This window comes from Chroicocephalus ridibundus, chromosome 6 (genome assembly GCF_963924245.1).
Source record: "Chroicocephalus ridibundus chromosome 6, bChrRid1.1, whole genome shotgun sequence".
In the NCBI taxonomy this organism is placed as follows: domain Eukaryota; kingdom Metazoa; phylum Chordata; class Aves; order Charadriiformes; family Laridae; genus Chroicocephalus; species Chroicocephalus ridibundus.
This window is the reverse complement of record NC_086289.1, coordinates 17,161,796-17,177,250: the sequence shown is the minus strand read 5'-3', so window position 1 is coordinate 17,177,250 and position 15,455 is coordinate 17,161,796. Positions and strand designations below refer to the sequence as shown.

The following is a 15,455-nucleotide window of genomic DNA, read 5'->3' as shown; positions in this document are numbered from 1 at the left end:
GTAACAGAGAATGATAGCACCCCAAACCTACAACTTTATGTTTTGCCTTAAAAGTTAACAGTGCAGGGGTAGGGGTATAAGCTGTTCTGCAAAGAACACAGTTTAACTTTGCTCAAAACACAGAAGTAACCATGTTTCAATGCTGAAACTTGGCTGATCCATCTTGAGAAGAAATTAAATACCGATACAAGAGCAACTAAATACAAGCTGTCTGTGAATACACCAAGCCTAGAAAGGGTAATGGTTTTGTTATAATAATGGAATTCGCGAGTCTCAGCTCAGTTTTGAGTTCAGTTACTGAAAGTTGGAATATTTTGTAAACCTTCAATCACAAGTTGTGCCAGGAAAAATGCAAAACCCACACTGAAGAAGTACATGTAAGCAATCCACTAATATAACCTCAATGACTGCCCTGAAATGGTGTCCTGCAATCAAGCTTGTAATCAAAAGGCAAAACTATCTTGATTAACAAATAATTTGATTCACTGTTCATTTTGCTATCTATCTTTAAAAAGGCTCTTCAGTGGATAGAATAGGGAAGTGGACAAATTCCTAGGAGAAACGGAAGGACTATTCTTTTGCACCTGTTTGTGAGAACCCTTTTGATGAATAGTTAAAAAAGACCATTTAAATCCAAAAGCAATTCAGTTTCTAGATTTCTGTACAATTCCCTTCCCTAGAATTTGTAAATAATTTTATTGACAACACCATCTTTTATTTTTATGCCTAGTTTTGTTTTAATTCTGGTAAGTGAACAAAGCAGGACCAGATCTGTTGCACAGCCATCCTTCAATCCATCTGCAATTTCTTCAGTAACACCTAAGGAGTCATAAGCATTTTCTAAAGCTCTTCTCTCTGCCTAGCTAAGCTTGCTATGTTGTGTGGAGCTGACTCAGTATGACTGTCCCCCTTCCTTCTCCCTACTTTAAAGCATGCCACTAGAACATCTACAAACATCTACTGGATGAACACAAGAGAACTACATGTAGCAATTAGGATTTGGGGACTTTTTCAACAGACACATCTGAGTAAATAAAAACAAGTAAATGAAACAGGCATCCCACCCAATGACATCTGTTCATATGTAAGCTTCATATGAAAGACAACAGGTCCCCAGGGCTTTGATAATGTTCAGATTCACTGATAACATTCATAAGTATTAAGGTGCGTGTTTTCCTGAACATATACTCAACGTGCTCATCTCTGAAAACTTGTGTCATTGATAGATTCCTACCACACACAAAGATCTAGAAATGTGAAGTCCTTTCTCACCCTCTGTCTGATCACTGCTTGCCAAAGAGCTATCAGATTTTTTCAGATCTTGCAATACATTGCCACACTTCGAATCATCTGCCTCAGTTGTACTGAAAATACAAGAAGAGTAGGAAAAATTATTGTTTCATATACTTTTATGTTTATATCAGTAAAATGAGATCTTACAACTGACTCTACCATGTAATGTGAAGGGATAGCATTTAACTACCTCCTGAAGTTTGCATGTTCAGCTTCAGCTGTTATTTCACAAGAAAAAATGTTCAAATGGATATTAAAGCACACTGAGTAAGATACAGAGATTTGCCTTACAGCATTTGGCAAAATTCCAACAGAAGTATCATAACACATAGGAACAGAAGGCATAACTCAGTCTGCAAATTACTGTAATTGGTTTTTCACTCAGGATTCAACCTCTGGATAACAGTCTGACTGTAAGTCATCCCTAGTAAGAATAATCATAATCTTAAATCAAAGAAGGTAACAACTAAGAATTACTATATTTGTTGTCTAAAGAACGTTAGGTAAGCAGTGTCTCAGAGATATTCTCAGGCAGTTCTTGCACATGATCTAAAAGCTAGACCTGTATTTTTATACTGGATAATAAATGATAATTTGCTTTTCACTCTCACTTTCAAATACGTTAGTTTGTAACAAAAGTTCATATAAAGGATGACCTCTTCATATATGTCAGTAATTCAGCTGCAACAGCTCAAGTTTCTTCTACCATAACATTAAACTGTGGCGAATTAAGAGCCTAACCTCCAACCAGTTTTCAATGGCTCCTTAAAAATCCCAACCCAAATGGGAAATAGGCCAGCATGTCAGGTTCTGGTATCTGGAGGTCATAGTCTATTCTCTCTGAAACTTGATGTAGGGATAATACATCTTTCAACACTGAAGTTTTTCTAGACGGTATCTACCAAGATTCTTGGTCAAAACTTCCAGTTTGTACTTTCAGACCATGACAGAAAAAACCCAATCATACAGAACTTCCACATATAAACTGATTACTGTTTACAATAGCCTTCAGTAAGAAGCTTTTATAAGTATGCTACATTTGTAGGCCGCAATAAATCAAGAATGTTTTTTATTATTTTTCAGGTAGATATGTCATTGAAGATGAAAGAGTAAAAATGAGAAATACATTAAGCTGGTGTTTTCTCACTGAACAGGCTACTTACAGAACACTGCCAGGAGGAACACTAAGTCAAACTAAACCAGTTAAGTAAAACATTTCTAGCAAAGCTAAACTAATTTCCTTGTTCTTGGGTGTGAATAGAATAACAGGATGTATAAAGTACCAAACAGAATAAGCAAACTGAACAGTAACAACAATATATTTCACTTCTGATTAAACAGCATCTTTTAACAAGACAACAAAGCTCTCCATCAATGGTCGAAAACATTATTGATCAGAATTGCGTTTCTATTATTCACCTATCCTAAAATGGAGTTACAGACAAGCTTAGCAAAAATACTTTCTGCTAAGCCATTAAGCACTGTTTGCTATGGGGAAAGCCTTGAAGGATCTAAAAGACTATGAAATTAACAGTGGGCAGGAAACAGGTAAGTAGCGTATCCTTTCCTGCTTCTAGGAAGAAAAGCATTAAATTGAACTGTATGAAAGAAAAAACAACCTACCATAAACGTGAAGGTCTTTCTCCATTTACTACCTGATAGAGATTCTCCAGTAATTTTTCGTCCCAGTAGAGGTCACAAAACTTCTCACAAATTTTATCAGAGAACATACCAAACTTAATTTCCTTTAAGTTTAAAATGAAGTTACCTTGTTTGAAAAAAGAAGAAAATAAACAAACAGAAAGAGGAAAAAGAGACATTAATAACAATATTCTTACACACCAATGATAATAATATACAGAAGAAAATGTACATACCCATATCAAAAACTTCAACTCCATTTTCTAGATAGCCATCAAATGCAAACTCCTCTTGTATAAGATGAACCACTTCCTGTAGCAAAGTGTCACTTGTTCTGTTCTGCTGGGGCAGGACTTCAACATCAAAGAGATGAGAATTGTCTTGATTCACTGAGGTACATGGTGCGTGTCCTTGTTCAGTGAAATTACTGTCTGCACTGGTAGCACACTCAATTTCTTGGCAGTTGGTTTGAATAACTGGGTCACTTCTACCAAACTTGTTCTGTGTATTAGTAGTCTCACAATTTTGCACTTTGCAAAGGGAAGCATCATTTTCTGTTTGCGTGCTCATTTTATAACTTGCAATAGTACTTGAAAGTAGCACTGGCAAACTGTGATAGCAATCGTAAGCAATTCTTGAACGAAGAGGTTTATTTGGTATTTGCTCTGATACAGCTAAATGTACTGGTACAAATGTTAGAACTCTTTTCTCCGAGTCCTGTTTGAGAATGATGTTATTTATATGAAGAAAATTAGGAGATGTAGGACAAGCTAAGGAGCTGGAAGGAACTTCAGATAAAACGTTCTTTCCCTGTAGAATATATGAGGAATCAGATGGTGACGGTAACCTAACTATAGAAGTAAATGCATTGCCTGACTTTTGTTCTTCTGAAGATATCAGGGATGAGTGGCCTGAAACTTGTGAATCACACTCAGGTATTTCAGGTGCAGTTTCAACAACATCTGTGTCCACAGTACTATTGCTTTTAGAGTCTTCCATATATCCTGATTTGTTGTGATCCACCTGTTTTTCCTTCCTTGTCTCTTTCTTGAATTGCTCAGAAACTGGTGAGTGAATCTCTCTGAAAAGGAATAAAATTTTTTTTGAGGATAATGCCAGTAGATTTAACAATGAAGTCTCAAGTTTACTTTATTCTGCTTTAGGATATACTTACTTTGTTATATTTTCATTTTGTTGCAGAATAATAGGCTTAAAGTGAGTTGCAGGAGAGGTGAATGCAACAGGTAATGCAGCTTCCTCACAATTTAGAGAAATCTGGCACGGTACTGGTCCTTTAACTGCTACAAGTTTACTTTCACTGGTAATAGGCACAAATCCTAAAAACAAAAACACAGTTACAAAGACGAACAATATGTAAAATATAAATGCAAGGTAAATAACAATCAGTTTAGATAGAAAAAAAATAATTTGCGTATCTGACCGAGAAAATCTTGCATGGAGAACTGATCTAGAGAAGACTAAAACAAAGTAAGCGTGTCAGAGTCTGACTGCTTACCTAGACTTGACTCTGAAGTGTCCGTTTCATGTCTTTCATTTTTAAATTCAAAAGCAGCATGATCTTGAGACGAGATTACTTCTTCCTCAATAGCCTAACAATAAGAATTGAAGTCCAAACTGAATTTATAACAATTTTCTTTTTTAAAATTCTGCTCAGCACATTACTTCAAAAAAATCCAACCCCCACATAAACCTAGAATGTTGCAAAGCAACAAGTTAGTCATGCCAAGGGGGAGAATTAAAACAAATGAAATACAAAACTTTAAGGACTGGTACAACTGTTTGCAAACCTTGATAACCTTCTGTTCCAAATCATAAATTTTACGTAATCAAAGTTTTGAACAAAGTCTGTTCCATGGACTGCCTGTATGCTGTGTGTATTATATACATATATTTCAAACAGAAACAGATCACAACAATTACATATTAATGTCTTCTGTTCTGAAAAGAGGGCTGGTAAATGAAAGAGAGATTACGAAATTAAGTCACTACTTCTTCACATATACAGATTGTGGAGTCTGGGCAATAGCAAGAAGTAGAAAAAAGCTATACTTAGACTACTTGAAAATAAATACATAAATAAATAAAAATAAGAGAACAAATCTAACTATACTGGCAGGGGACAAAATCATACTGGAAAACAATTTACAGAATTAATTGAAAAAATGTAGAGAATTAAAAACATTGTACTCTTACCTTAAAGACAGATTTATTCAACAATGCCAAAATATTTTTGCTGTTTATACCTTGTTCAAGTAAATAATGATTGCATGTCTAAAAAAAATATTAAAAAATCATAATTTTCAGTCAGTAAATAAGTTTTCAATCAAGTGAAGTATTCTTGGACAAGGACAGCATCAAGATAAATAGTCAACTAGAAGTAATGTAAGTTTAGGAAGTCTTATGAACCTATTCTGAGCACCTTACTGACAATTTCAATATAAATTAGAAACACACTCCTCCATGTCCCTAGGGAAGTAACTTTAAAAACAAACCCCAAAGTGACTGGTTATGATTTAATTAGACATCAGTCTATTACCAAAACTAAATTAATATTTTGATATTCAAATCACTAAAATGCGACTTTAGACACAACTAGCTTTCACATAAAGTTGCTTAAATCTAGTAACCTTAATTGCATCAACTAGAGAAGGTCTTTCTTCAGGATTTTTTCTTGCCATATCCAGAAGAAGTTTTTTAAATTTTCTTGGCAATGCTAGTTTGTGACTCGGTGGAACACTGTATTTCGCAGCCATCCACAGAACTGCAGCAACACCATAAATGCAGACCTATTGGTATAATGTAAGAGACAGGAAAAATGTAAACAGACCAAAAAAAGCTTCCACTTCAAAACCAATTCCAGCAAGTTATACAAAAATTCCCCTTATTCCCCACAAAAAAAATAATGACTAGAACTTCCAAATCACATTTGGCTTTTGAAGATGCTGATGAAAATCCCAGCCCAATTCAAAAACTAGCTGTTATGCATGCACGGGCAATAATAGTAGCTAATTTTCTACTGTTGGTGCAAGAGACATAATTTGTCTTATCCTTTGTCTAGGAAAATCATTCAGGAAAAAAGGTGGGTTTAGAACCATTTTGAAGAATTCCTCTCTTGTGTAAAAACATAGCTTGCTGCAATCCTCTACCATAAAACCTGGACAGCTGCAATTTACTTAAAAAGGTCATGATAATTCAGCAAGTAAATGGCACGCAGTAATTACAAGCTAGCCAGTGCGAGTCATATTTTACAGAGAAGATTACACCTATCAGAAGAATGTGGTACTGTATATTTATTTTAGCTATTATTGCGCTACCTGCAGCTAGACCAATTGAAGCTGCTGAGATGAGGGACCTTGAAAAGGACTTGATCTTCACAAGCTTTATTGTTCTATTTGAAGAATTACAATTTCAGAGACAAATTTAGTCTACTTAATGCTTAGTTTACGTATGTTAGCATGTACTACAAATGCAATTTTGACAAAATTAAAGCACCGTGCTTCTTCACATTACCTCTGAAATATTAAAAATGCTCAAGGGACAGAAACCTAAATACAGTGCTAAATAATGTGCTCCCACCACAAAAAAATGTTTTCTAGCACTCTTTTGAGTAAAGTGAACAGCAATGAACACAACGTAACAAGGAAGTTCACTATAAAGAAAACAACCTGTGAACCATTGGGAAAAGCTACTAATAAATAGGTACAAAAATATTTGAAATAGGAGAAAGCAGCTACACCAAACCAAAAAAATTATTCTTCCCCTTAGGCTCAGAATTCCAAGAGGTCAACAGGATCACAATTTTAACCTAAATTTATTTAGGAAAAAATTGATGTCCAATCCAGTATATCCTTCAAAAAGTTCCTTTTACTGAGGGAGTACAGTTACTGTGACTGGCACTATACACATATTGTATTTCTAAGTAAATGTTCATAACAATCAGAAAGTTATACAAGCATCAGAAAAAGGCAAAAAAACCCCAGGTCAGCTTATTTTATACATAATGTTGTAGAAAATCAAGGAAAAAAGATTACTTCAGATTTTTTAAAGAAAAAGAATAAAGCATAAAGACTTTAGGATTATTAATTTCTACTGTCTGGTGAAACTGCTGTATTGTATTTCAGGCTTAGTTTAAGCTTCTGAAGTCTTTGGAAAACCTGCATGTTGGAACAAAGCAGTTTAAGAAAAAAAGCAGTTTTAAAGAAGATACATAAATATTTTCTAGTTACAGATAATTTTATAGAAAGTCAAACTGTTTTTAGTAGATTTTTAATGAAGATTTTTTTTTTTCTGATTCAGGACTACTATGTCTTATTTTAAAGAACTCATGGGGCACAAGGTACATATTAGCTAACCTTTTTTCTTGTTACATACTAGAAAGGTATAAATTCTGTTTTCCTAACTCTTAGGATCACTGTGGTACAGTTTGCCATTCAGATGCAGTTGCGGTGGACACACATAACTCACCTGCTATTTATTAACATTTTTATCATCTTTGGTCTGAGAGCTCCTTATGGCTTATATCTATAGCAAAAAGCTCTGGGAAAATTGTATTGGTAAGAGAAATAATTCCTAATGTTCCCATAGCAAAAATATGCTGACAGTGGTATTTTTATTCAGTCTTCTAAATGAGATTAACGTTTGGGCTTTAGCCTACACAGTCTAAAACACTGATCTTGGTGTGACCTCCAGGATGTGAAAACATGACCTCAAAGTCTGTCTTACTGCTAACAAACTAAAAATAATTAAGCCTCGTGGAAAACTACTGAATAACAGATTTTTGGCAGTTACTCCAACAATTTTGGAAGGCAAAGTTATTTTTCAGAAACAACTGATTTTATGGGAGATCAATATATAAAAAACCAACAGGTAACAAAGAAATACTGGGAGATGAGAAATATTATCAGAATCTTGTAAGAGTTTAGCTTTCTTCGTCAAGCAGCAGCAGGATACAACTGACCTTTCATAAAATGCATAGCAACCTACATAACCTACCACATTACCTTCTCAGTATCCACATCCTCTTCTTCAATTTCAGGAGCTAAATAAAATATATCACAGGATTCTAAATGAGAAAAGAAACCAGAAACAAAAGGTAAGATATTTGCTTGCTTCTCTGCTCCCCCCCAAAAGAAATAAAAGCAAAGCACCCAATGTTTTGGTTTACCTTCAGCTTTTGGAGCAGCAAAGAGGATACTTCCATGGCAGTCAATCAGCACAGAGTCCAAACATAAGACCACTGTAAAACAAGCCATAAAAGGGCAGGGCATAATAAATATCTTCTAACTGTTTGACGCTAACAAAAATAAATTACATAATTTTAAAAATAATTGCAACATCAGCAATTACCCTACGATAAAGGATGCTTTAAATAACAACAATGCTTGAACAGACACCACCCAATAAAGAGTCAGTAGATGTATAATCACCCAAAGCAATTCTTGCAGAACAAAGACAAGAAAGTAAACCAAGATGGGATCACAATAAATAAAAGGGCATAGAATACCCGAAGTTTATTCTCTTTATACCCAACATTGAAAAGGAAGGCCAAGGAAGGAACAAAACAAAAAAAGAAATACATCAGCTAGGTGTACTCTAGTCTTCTCACAAGGTACCAATAAAAGCTAGTCAATTTATTTTAAGCATATAATCTCTCCTCTCTTCCCTCCTCCAACCCCACCAAGATACATGGTTCATTATCTGGAGACAGCTGAGACATATGGCCAGATGCAGAACTGCTCTAGGTGGGACAGGAAACGGAGTCCAGTTTTGCACAAATAGTTATAATCACACACACTCTCCCACAGAAGAAATGCTACATAGACTGGTATTTGCAAAGCCCTGAAATCTTCCACAGTTAGGAAAGAAATAACTGACTTCTAAAACTATTTTAAATGATCTGAGGTCTTCAGGAACTTAACGTTCAGGTCATGAGATCACATTATATAAATTCAATGATGAAAAACTTTTGGTAAGACTGTGTCTATCTGTTTGATATCTTCAAAGTGCACCGTAATTTGACATGTTTCAACATAAGAAGCCAACTGGCTAGCAACGTAGTCACCCCTTTGTAGACTACCATCAAATATGCTGTTTTCATATTAAAAACAGAGTACTAGGAGAATAGAGTCTTACATTAAATTAAATGACGTTAAAACATTAAATTTATTAATTATTAAATAAAATATTAGAGGTCTAGGAGTAAACAAATATTAATTTATTATTAAATAATAAATTGAAGAGGTCTAAGAGAGAAAAATAAAGTGAGAAAAAAAGAAAATCACCATTTTGCTTTTGTAGTTACCAGTACAAGACACATCTAAAGCCATTAAATTGTTCACTATGCTTAATGTAAACAAAGGTTTGCCTACTACCTTCAATAATATTTAAGCTAGACCTGAACTATGTGTCTTAAAAAGCAAAGTTTTGCTGAACGGGAACCTTTACTAGTTATTTCTGCAGAGGCAGCTCCCTTCAGAACTCTTTATGCTCGCTGTGCTTCTCAAGAGTTAACGCCTCTGGCCCTGAACCTGCAACACAGTTCACGCAAACCACATCTCAGGAGTTCAATACAACAGAGAATTCTCACCTGGGCTCTCTAAAGCGCCTGTGAGCAACATGTAAGCAACATCCTCTGGTAAGAGGAGAGGAAATAAGTAAAGTCTCAATGGAGGGTACAAACAACTTTTGTAGCACAACTGAATTAAAAAAACCCCAAAAAACAACAAACCAAACATGAAGAGGCTAGCTTTGGGGTATGTTTTCTTACCCAGATAATTCCTGCTTAGGATAATGAAAAAAGTGTAATCAGGGAAGGATTTGGAGGAAAAGGCTGTCTAAGTAAATAAATAATCCAGTTTATTCCACATTTAATGTATTTGACTATGACTCATCAGCTACTAATCTTACTCTACCAATGTTAAGACAAAAGATATTTTAACAAACACTTTATATGATATCAGCTTCAGCTTTAATAAGTTAATAATATTCAAAAGGAACTCTGAAAGAACTTTGTGTGTGTTTGGGGGCACTGAAGTAATAACACCACCGTAAGTCATTCCACAATGCACAGTTACTCTCAGAACAGGCAGAGAATCCTCTAGCAGAAATATTCTAGACCTGAAAATAATATTCAAATTCAAGGTAGCTTTATGCGTCAAATATGGAGTTTTAAGTAAGGTGCCTTCCATTTAGGGGTTTGTATCATTACGTTCACTTTTACAGGCTACATAAGGTTCAGATCACAACTCGGTCTTTAGTGTTTTGAAGACTTACTCATTTTGGGTGCATTTAAGTATAGTAACAGAGGCTGGCGAGGCATATTAAATTAGAATCTGAGCCATTATGTGCAGTTATTTGAAACCTTCAGGTACATTAGGAACACGCTATAGGCTGAAATAATCCTTTTGTCGCAAAATATATCAGAGGCTTAGTTTTAAGGGTAACACTGCTTAAAGTGCTCAGAAATCTCCATTTATGGCCAATTTCCTTTTTAACAGTTTTATATATAAAAAAAATAAATAAAATAGCTGAAGCTGAAAACAAACGAGATGCAGTAAGTTTTCGGCACCTTACTATCCAATTGTTTATATTCAGTTACTCATCCCTGTCCAAATCCTCAAAAGCAGGCCTTTTAAATCAAGAAACAGGAAAGGCAGCGGGGTGGTGATGGGAACCTCTGCTCTGTTTATCAGAACTGCTACAGATTTATTATTAGTATAAACTAAACCAACATTCAGAATGCCTATGGAAATTGAGGATGGTCTTCTCCCAAGTCGCATACAACGTATTACAATTCTGTTAAAGGACAGGTCCTCATTCCTCTCACAGAAGTTGACTTCTGATAATCCTTCTATAAATTGAAGCATAGGGAACGTGGAAGTAGTAATGTCATGACAAGACCCTAGGTGCTTTAAACTGACAAAAATATGTCAGGAATCATTTGTCATAAACAAATGCAGGCAAGAGAGGAAGCTTTATGTTTACATATATATAAAACTTGATTTCCTCCTGCTTTCAAGATACAAGTCCCCAGTGCTTTTCTTAAAAGTCATAGTAGTTTCTCCATCCCCAAAATGTCTAGACACAAAATTTGTTCCACTGCTTCAAGTCATAAAGATTTGTTTCCCCCACAAAAGCAATCAAAACTCAGACATTCTTCTATATACAGAAGAAAGCTCGAAATTGAGTAAAAATTCTAAGTCACAATTTAAGAGGGTGACGTTAGAAATATTGCCTATTATTTTTTCTGGACACAAAATGAAAGTCAAGATGTTTTGCATCAGCTGAATAAAGAAAACGTTAATACAGTGAACATAAATAACTAAGCAAATATTTTAAGATAATTAAGGCTATACCTGGATAATCTATGCAAGTCTGCAGAGTACATAAACACTCGTGACATAATGCCCAGAGTTCATAGTCTTTCAGAGGTTTACCATACCATGACAACAGGAGTTTTAGAGAGATCCACTGAAAAAAAGTGAGGATGAAGAGAGTTATTAAAAGTTATCACAAACCAAAAGTGTTTACTGATGCAATGAAAAAGTAAATCCTAACATACAATGCACTCACCTACAAGCATTAAGAAAAGGTATTTATTGCACTTGCCAGTAATGAACTAATAATACCTCTTACTCAAAAAAGCTTTGCACAATTAGCTGTATAGATGAACCAGTAGTTTCTTAATTGCATGAAGTGTAAATCAAGTGAGAGTTCAGCAAGAATAGAAGTGTTTCAGGAAAAGTGAGCTGTTTGGAAGCTCTTTATTATCATAATAAGGAAATACTCTGTTAGAATGTCAAAGATCACAAGTAATTATAGGGACACCACCTAGACTTAAAAGCATAAAAATCCAAATAATCATCACCAACCAAAAAAATCCCACGTTCAAATCCTGATTTACCCTGATAGTTGCATTACAGGTCTTACCTTAAAGATTTCATCAACATTTCTTGTTCTTCTGTGAAAGATGTTAACAATATCGACAGAATTAATGACAGGTTTATTTGAAGTCCAGGCATGTTCTGTTTTTAATCACTGGCTGCTCAATTTGTAGTAACAGCATTTGTTTTCCTGGCTATCAGTTTGATAGCTGGCATAATACCTTAACATGACAAAGATACTGCTCCATGGAAACTTACTGTTCTTCAGAGAATCCTTGTTTTACATTTTGCGATTTTTTTATTTTTTGGGGGCTGAATGTAAGAACTTGACCTTGATGGTACTGCACAGACACCTTCTTGATCAGGCTGTGCTAATAGAAGACCTTATCACTACTAGTGGCTCTCGACATCAGCTGGACTTTACGATCTCCATTCATCTACCAAAGGAACGATAAAAAATTCACTGTGGGCAGAAACCTCTGGGTCAGAGCAGACCCATCCAACTATTTTAAAAAAAAGCACAGCACATTTTCTGTTGCATATGCAGCCCTAAGATAGTAAACTATCTTTAAATATGAACTTTAGGCCATGTTAGGGAAAAGAACTACCAGAAGCAATTCAGGATTAACTCTGAAAAAAACCCACCAAAACAAAACTGGAGCACAGGAGACAGAAACAAAAATTAAGACCCGTGAACAGTTCTATTGTTTTTACAGACACCTTTATATCCCAATCAATGTTCATAAAATCTAAATAGACTAAGGCTATCTCACACACAATGGTAGTACAACATTACGCTTGACAAATCAGTCTCTGCACTGTCATTTAATGCAGTCAATTTTTCACGATCCTGCTTATGAAACACCCTTCAGCAAGGCACTATTTGGATTTTATCATAAAATATGTAATGAACAATCTACTGCATTAACTTTCATCGAGATCAACAAACAGAATTAGCTTTCCTGTAATCTCTGGGGAGGAGAAAAACAACTACATTAATTTCTGCAGCTGAAACTTTGTTGAAAATTTAATTTTTGCTAGCAGACCTTCTCAAGGAAAGTAATACTTTGCGCTCATACTGTTTAAATATTCCTTGAAGGTGAACCAGATAGGGTATTAATTTTTAACACGATATACCATCAAACACACCTTTTGATTTACTTAAAAAGGTTTTATTTTCTGCCTACCCCCAACACATATAAAAATGAATTTGGTGCTTTTATTCTCCTACCCTCCATTGTGGCACATTGCAAAAACTAGTAACCTCAGCATAGACAGATTCCAAGCCAGGTAATAAGGTTAGGCTTCATTCTCAAATTTTGCTATCACTTGGGGTGCAAAATTCTTTCATCAATGTGCTCCTCCATTATATCTAGAAAAGCAAGCTCTTGAACTGTCTGATAAAGAGACATCAATGATACAGCAGGAAGGAAGAGGTCAGATAGTAAAAAGAATGAATTAGTCAAGAGAACATTCAAGATCGAGCTTCACACTGTTGATTGATTACTGTGCCCGGCCAGTGCTGCGTTCCTCCCTCCATAGCATCCTGGTTCTCAAGTGCCTCAAGTGTCTTCGGTCACAGGCACTTTACAATGAAAGCAGCAGCCAAATCTTTACATTCACCCTGCACAGCTGACATGAGTGGAGTGAAATCAAAAGAGAAATTCCACAGACTGACTAGAACATTTAGAAGGTTTGGGGATTTGGCAATATTTTTGTAATAAGTACACACCACTGCCACATGCTTCTCTGAAAGAGAACCCCTCCTCTTGAAGTTAATGTCCCTAGAGGCTCTAAAAGCTGCAGTGGAGAAAGATGGAATTCCTCTATCACATACAAAAATCACCTCTCACTTTAGGAGAAGGTGATGAACTGCTAGCAAGGGGAAGAAGAATCTCTCACTAAACTGGAAACTGAAGTTAGCAGAAAACTGAATGGTATTTCTCATCACTTCTGGGATATCCAAGCTCCCTAGAGGAAGAAAGAAATGACAGAAAGAGATTTAAGCACAGCAGGAAAGTAGGAATAAACCCTAAGAGCAGCAGCAAAACTTTATCATAAAGAAAGAAGAAAGTGTCAATGATAGATAACAAAATAGAGGATGAAAAGGCCTCAGAAACTGAAATTCTGTTTCAGAACTAAAAAGGATGTAGGAAAAGCAAATCTTAGCAGAAGTGAGAATCACTACCATCCACAGAATGGCCAAATCAACCTGCATCAGGATAAAAAAAGGATGCAGTCTGGTTACAGATTGGTGAAATTTATTTAAGAGTATATCCTAATTGTTCTCTGTGGCAAGCATCCTAAAGAAAGATTAAACTTCAAATATTAATATTGCTAGCTAGTATTTATATGCTAGACATTCTCCTGTGTCTAGCATATAGACCGCATCGCTATTGTCTCTTACTGTAATTCAAATCTCTCTCCACCTTGAAAAATATCAAAGATTATTTTTATTCCTGAAAAAAATACCTGAGAAGATCATTCTTCTAATGTCCTAATTGTTCCTAATGCTCATCTTCCTATACCAGAAAGAGAATTCTGGAAGACTTAATCTGAAGATTGAGGGTTCGGATCTGCTGGGAACTTGTCCATCTAACATCTTGTTAAGTTATCCAACATAGTCAAGGTGAATGATAAGACATATTGCATCCCACATTTACATCTGTGATGAAAAGCACATGCAGTCTGCTTAAAATAGTTTCCAAAGGAAAACCAATAAAATTCTCAACATAAGGTTATGAGGCAATTCTTATTTAAGCCTCAAAGCAGGTATTTAACACAATGCGCTTTCAAATTCCACTGAATCTGTTTATGTTTTGGTAAACATTTAAGTGTAAACTCCCTTTTTTAGGCAACTGTCTCAGGTTTGGCTGTTTTATTTTTTAACAGGCAAGTCTCTGATTCTTGGCTATTACTGTTTCCTACAACTTCAAAAAATCCCACTCAGCCACCGAGAAAAAAAAAGTGCTGGAAAATATATGATTAAAATCTTTGGTCAAACCGCCTGTAGCATGCGATGTTTCTTAACTATGTACTCAGATATTTCAGCAAAGCAAGCTCAAGACAACTGTTCAGCATCCATACGGCATCAAGTCCATTTAAATCACTAACATTTTAATACCAATATAAAACATTTCTTAATATATTATCACCAGTGAAACCGCCCCAAAGAGCAAAGAAAACTATAATCCAGTGCCTCTCCCTGAAATTTTTTCTTCATGTTCTAAAACAGGCCTTTGCATAACAGCAATTATATATCCCAGTTTTTAAAATAAGAAAATGTTTTTCACAGCACAGAAATTTTGACAGAAAATATGAAAAAGCCACATGACTGATTACTGCCTATAGCTACATACTGGTGACATTTTGTTTTATGCCAAAAAGATTGCATTTTAGGCCTCACTTGTTGAAAAAGTGATGTTTTTTTCTTCAGTGCTGCAAAGATCATTTAACAGATCTTTTATTTCATTGGTGGTACCAGAACTGTAAACCCAAACTTTTCAAAGCATTTAGACTATGCCAACGTACTAGATTTTATGAACATAATGCTGGCATATTTTAAACAGCCAAAGCAAGTAAGATTTTCATTTTTCTTTTCTTAATAAGTACTATTCT

The 15,455-nt window shown here is 35.2% G+C and overlaps 1 protein-coding gene across 2 annotated transcripts in view; it reads right to left on the bottom strand.

The window, feature by feature from the left end:
* The window catches only part of KNDC1 (kinase non-catalytic C-lobe domain containing 1), a 65,143-nt gene that overhangs the window by 17,347 nt on the left and 32,341 nt on the right, over positions 1 to 15,455 (bottom strand). For both annotated transcript variants that reach the window (XM_063338945.1, XM_063338947.1), the window contains exons 7-16: positions 11,310 to 11,424; positions 8,120 to 8,191; positions 7,956 to 8,017; positions 5,583 to 5,741; positions 5,149 to 5,226; positions 4,451 to 4,544; positions 4,109 to 4,271; positions 3,171 to 4,015; positions 2,917 to 3,061; positions 1,273 to 1,364 (exon numbers count right to left, since the gene is read on the bottom strand). In XM_063338945.1, the coding sequence (XP_063195015.1) occupies positions 1,273 to 1,364; positions 2,917 to 3,061; positions 3,171 to 4,015; positions 4,109 to 4,271; positions 4,451 to 4,544; positions 5,149 to 5,226; positions 5,583 to 5,741; positions 7,956 to 8,017; positions 8,120 to 8,191; positions 11,310 to 11,424 (1,825 nt within the window). The remainder of the gene's footprint in view (positions 1 to 1,272; positions 1,365 to 2,916; positions 3,062 to 3,170; positions 4,016 to 4,108; positions 4,272 to 4,450; positions 4,545 to 5,148; positions 5,227 to 5,582; positions 5,742 to 7,955; positions 8,018 to 8,119; positions 8,192 to 11,309; positions 11,425 to 15,455) is intronic.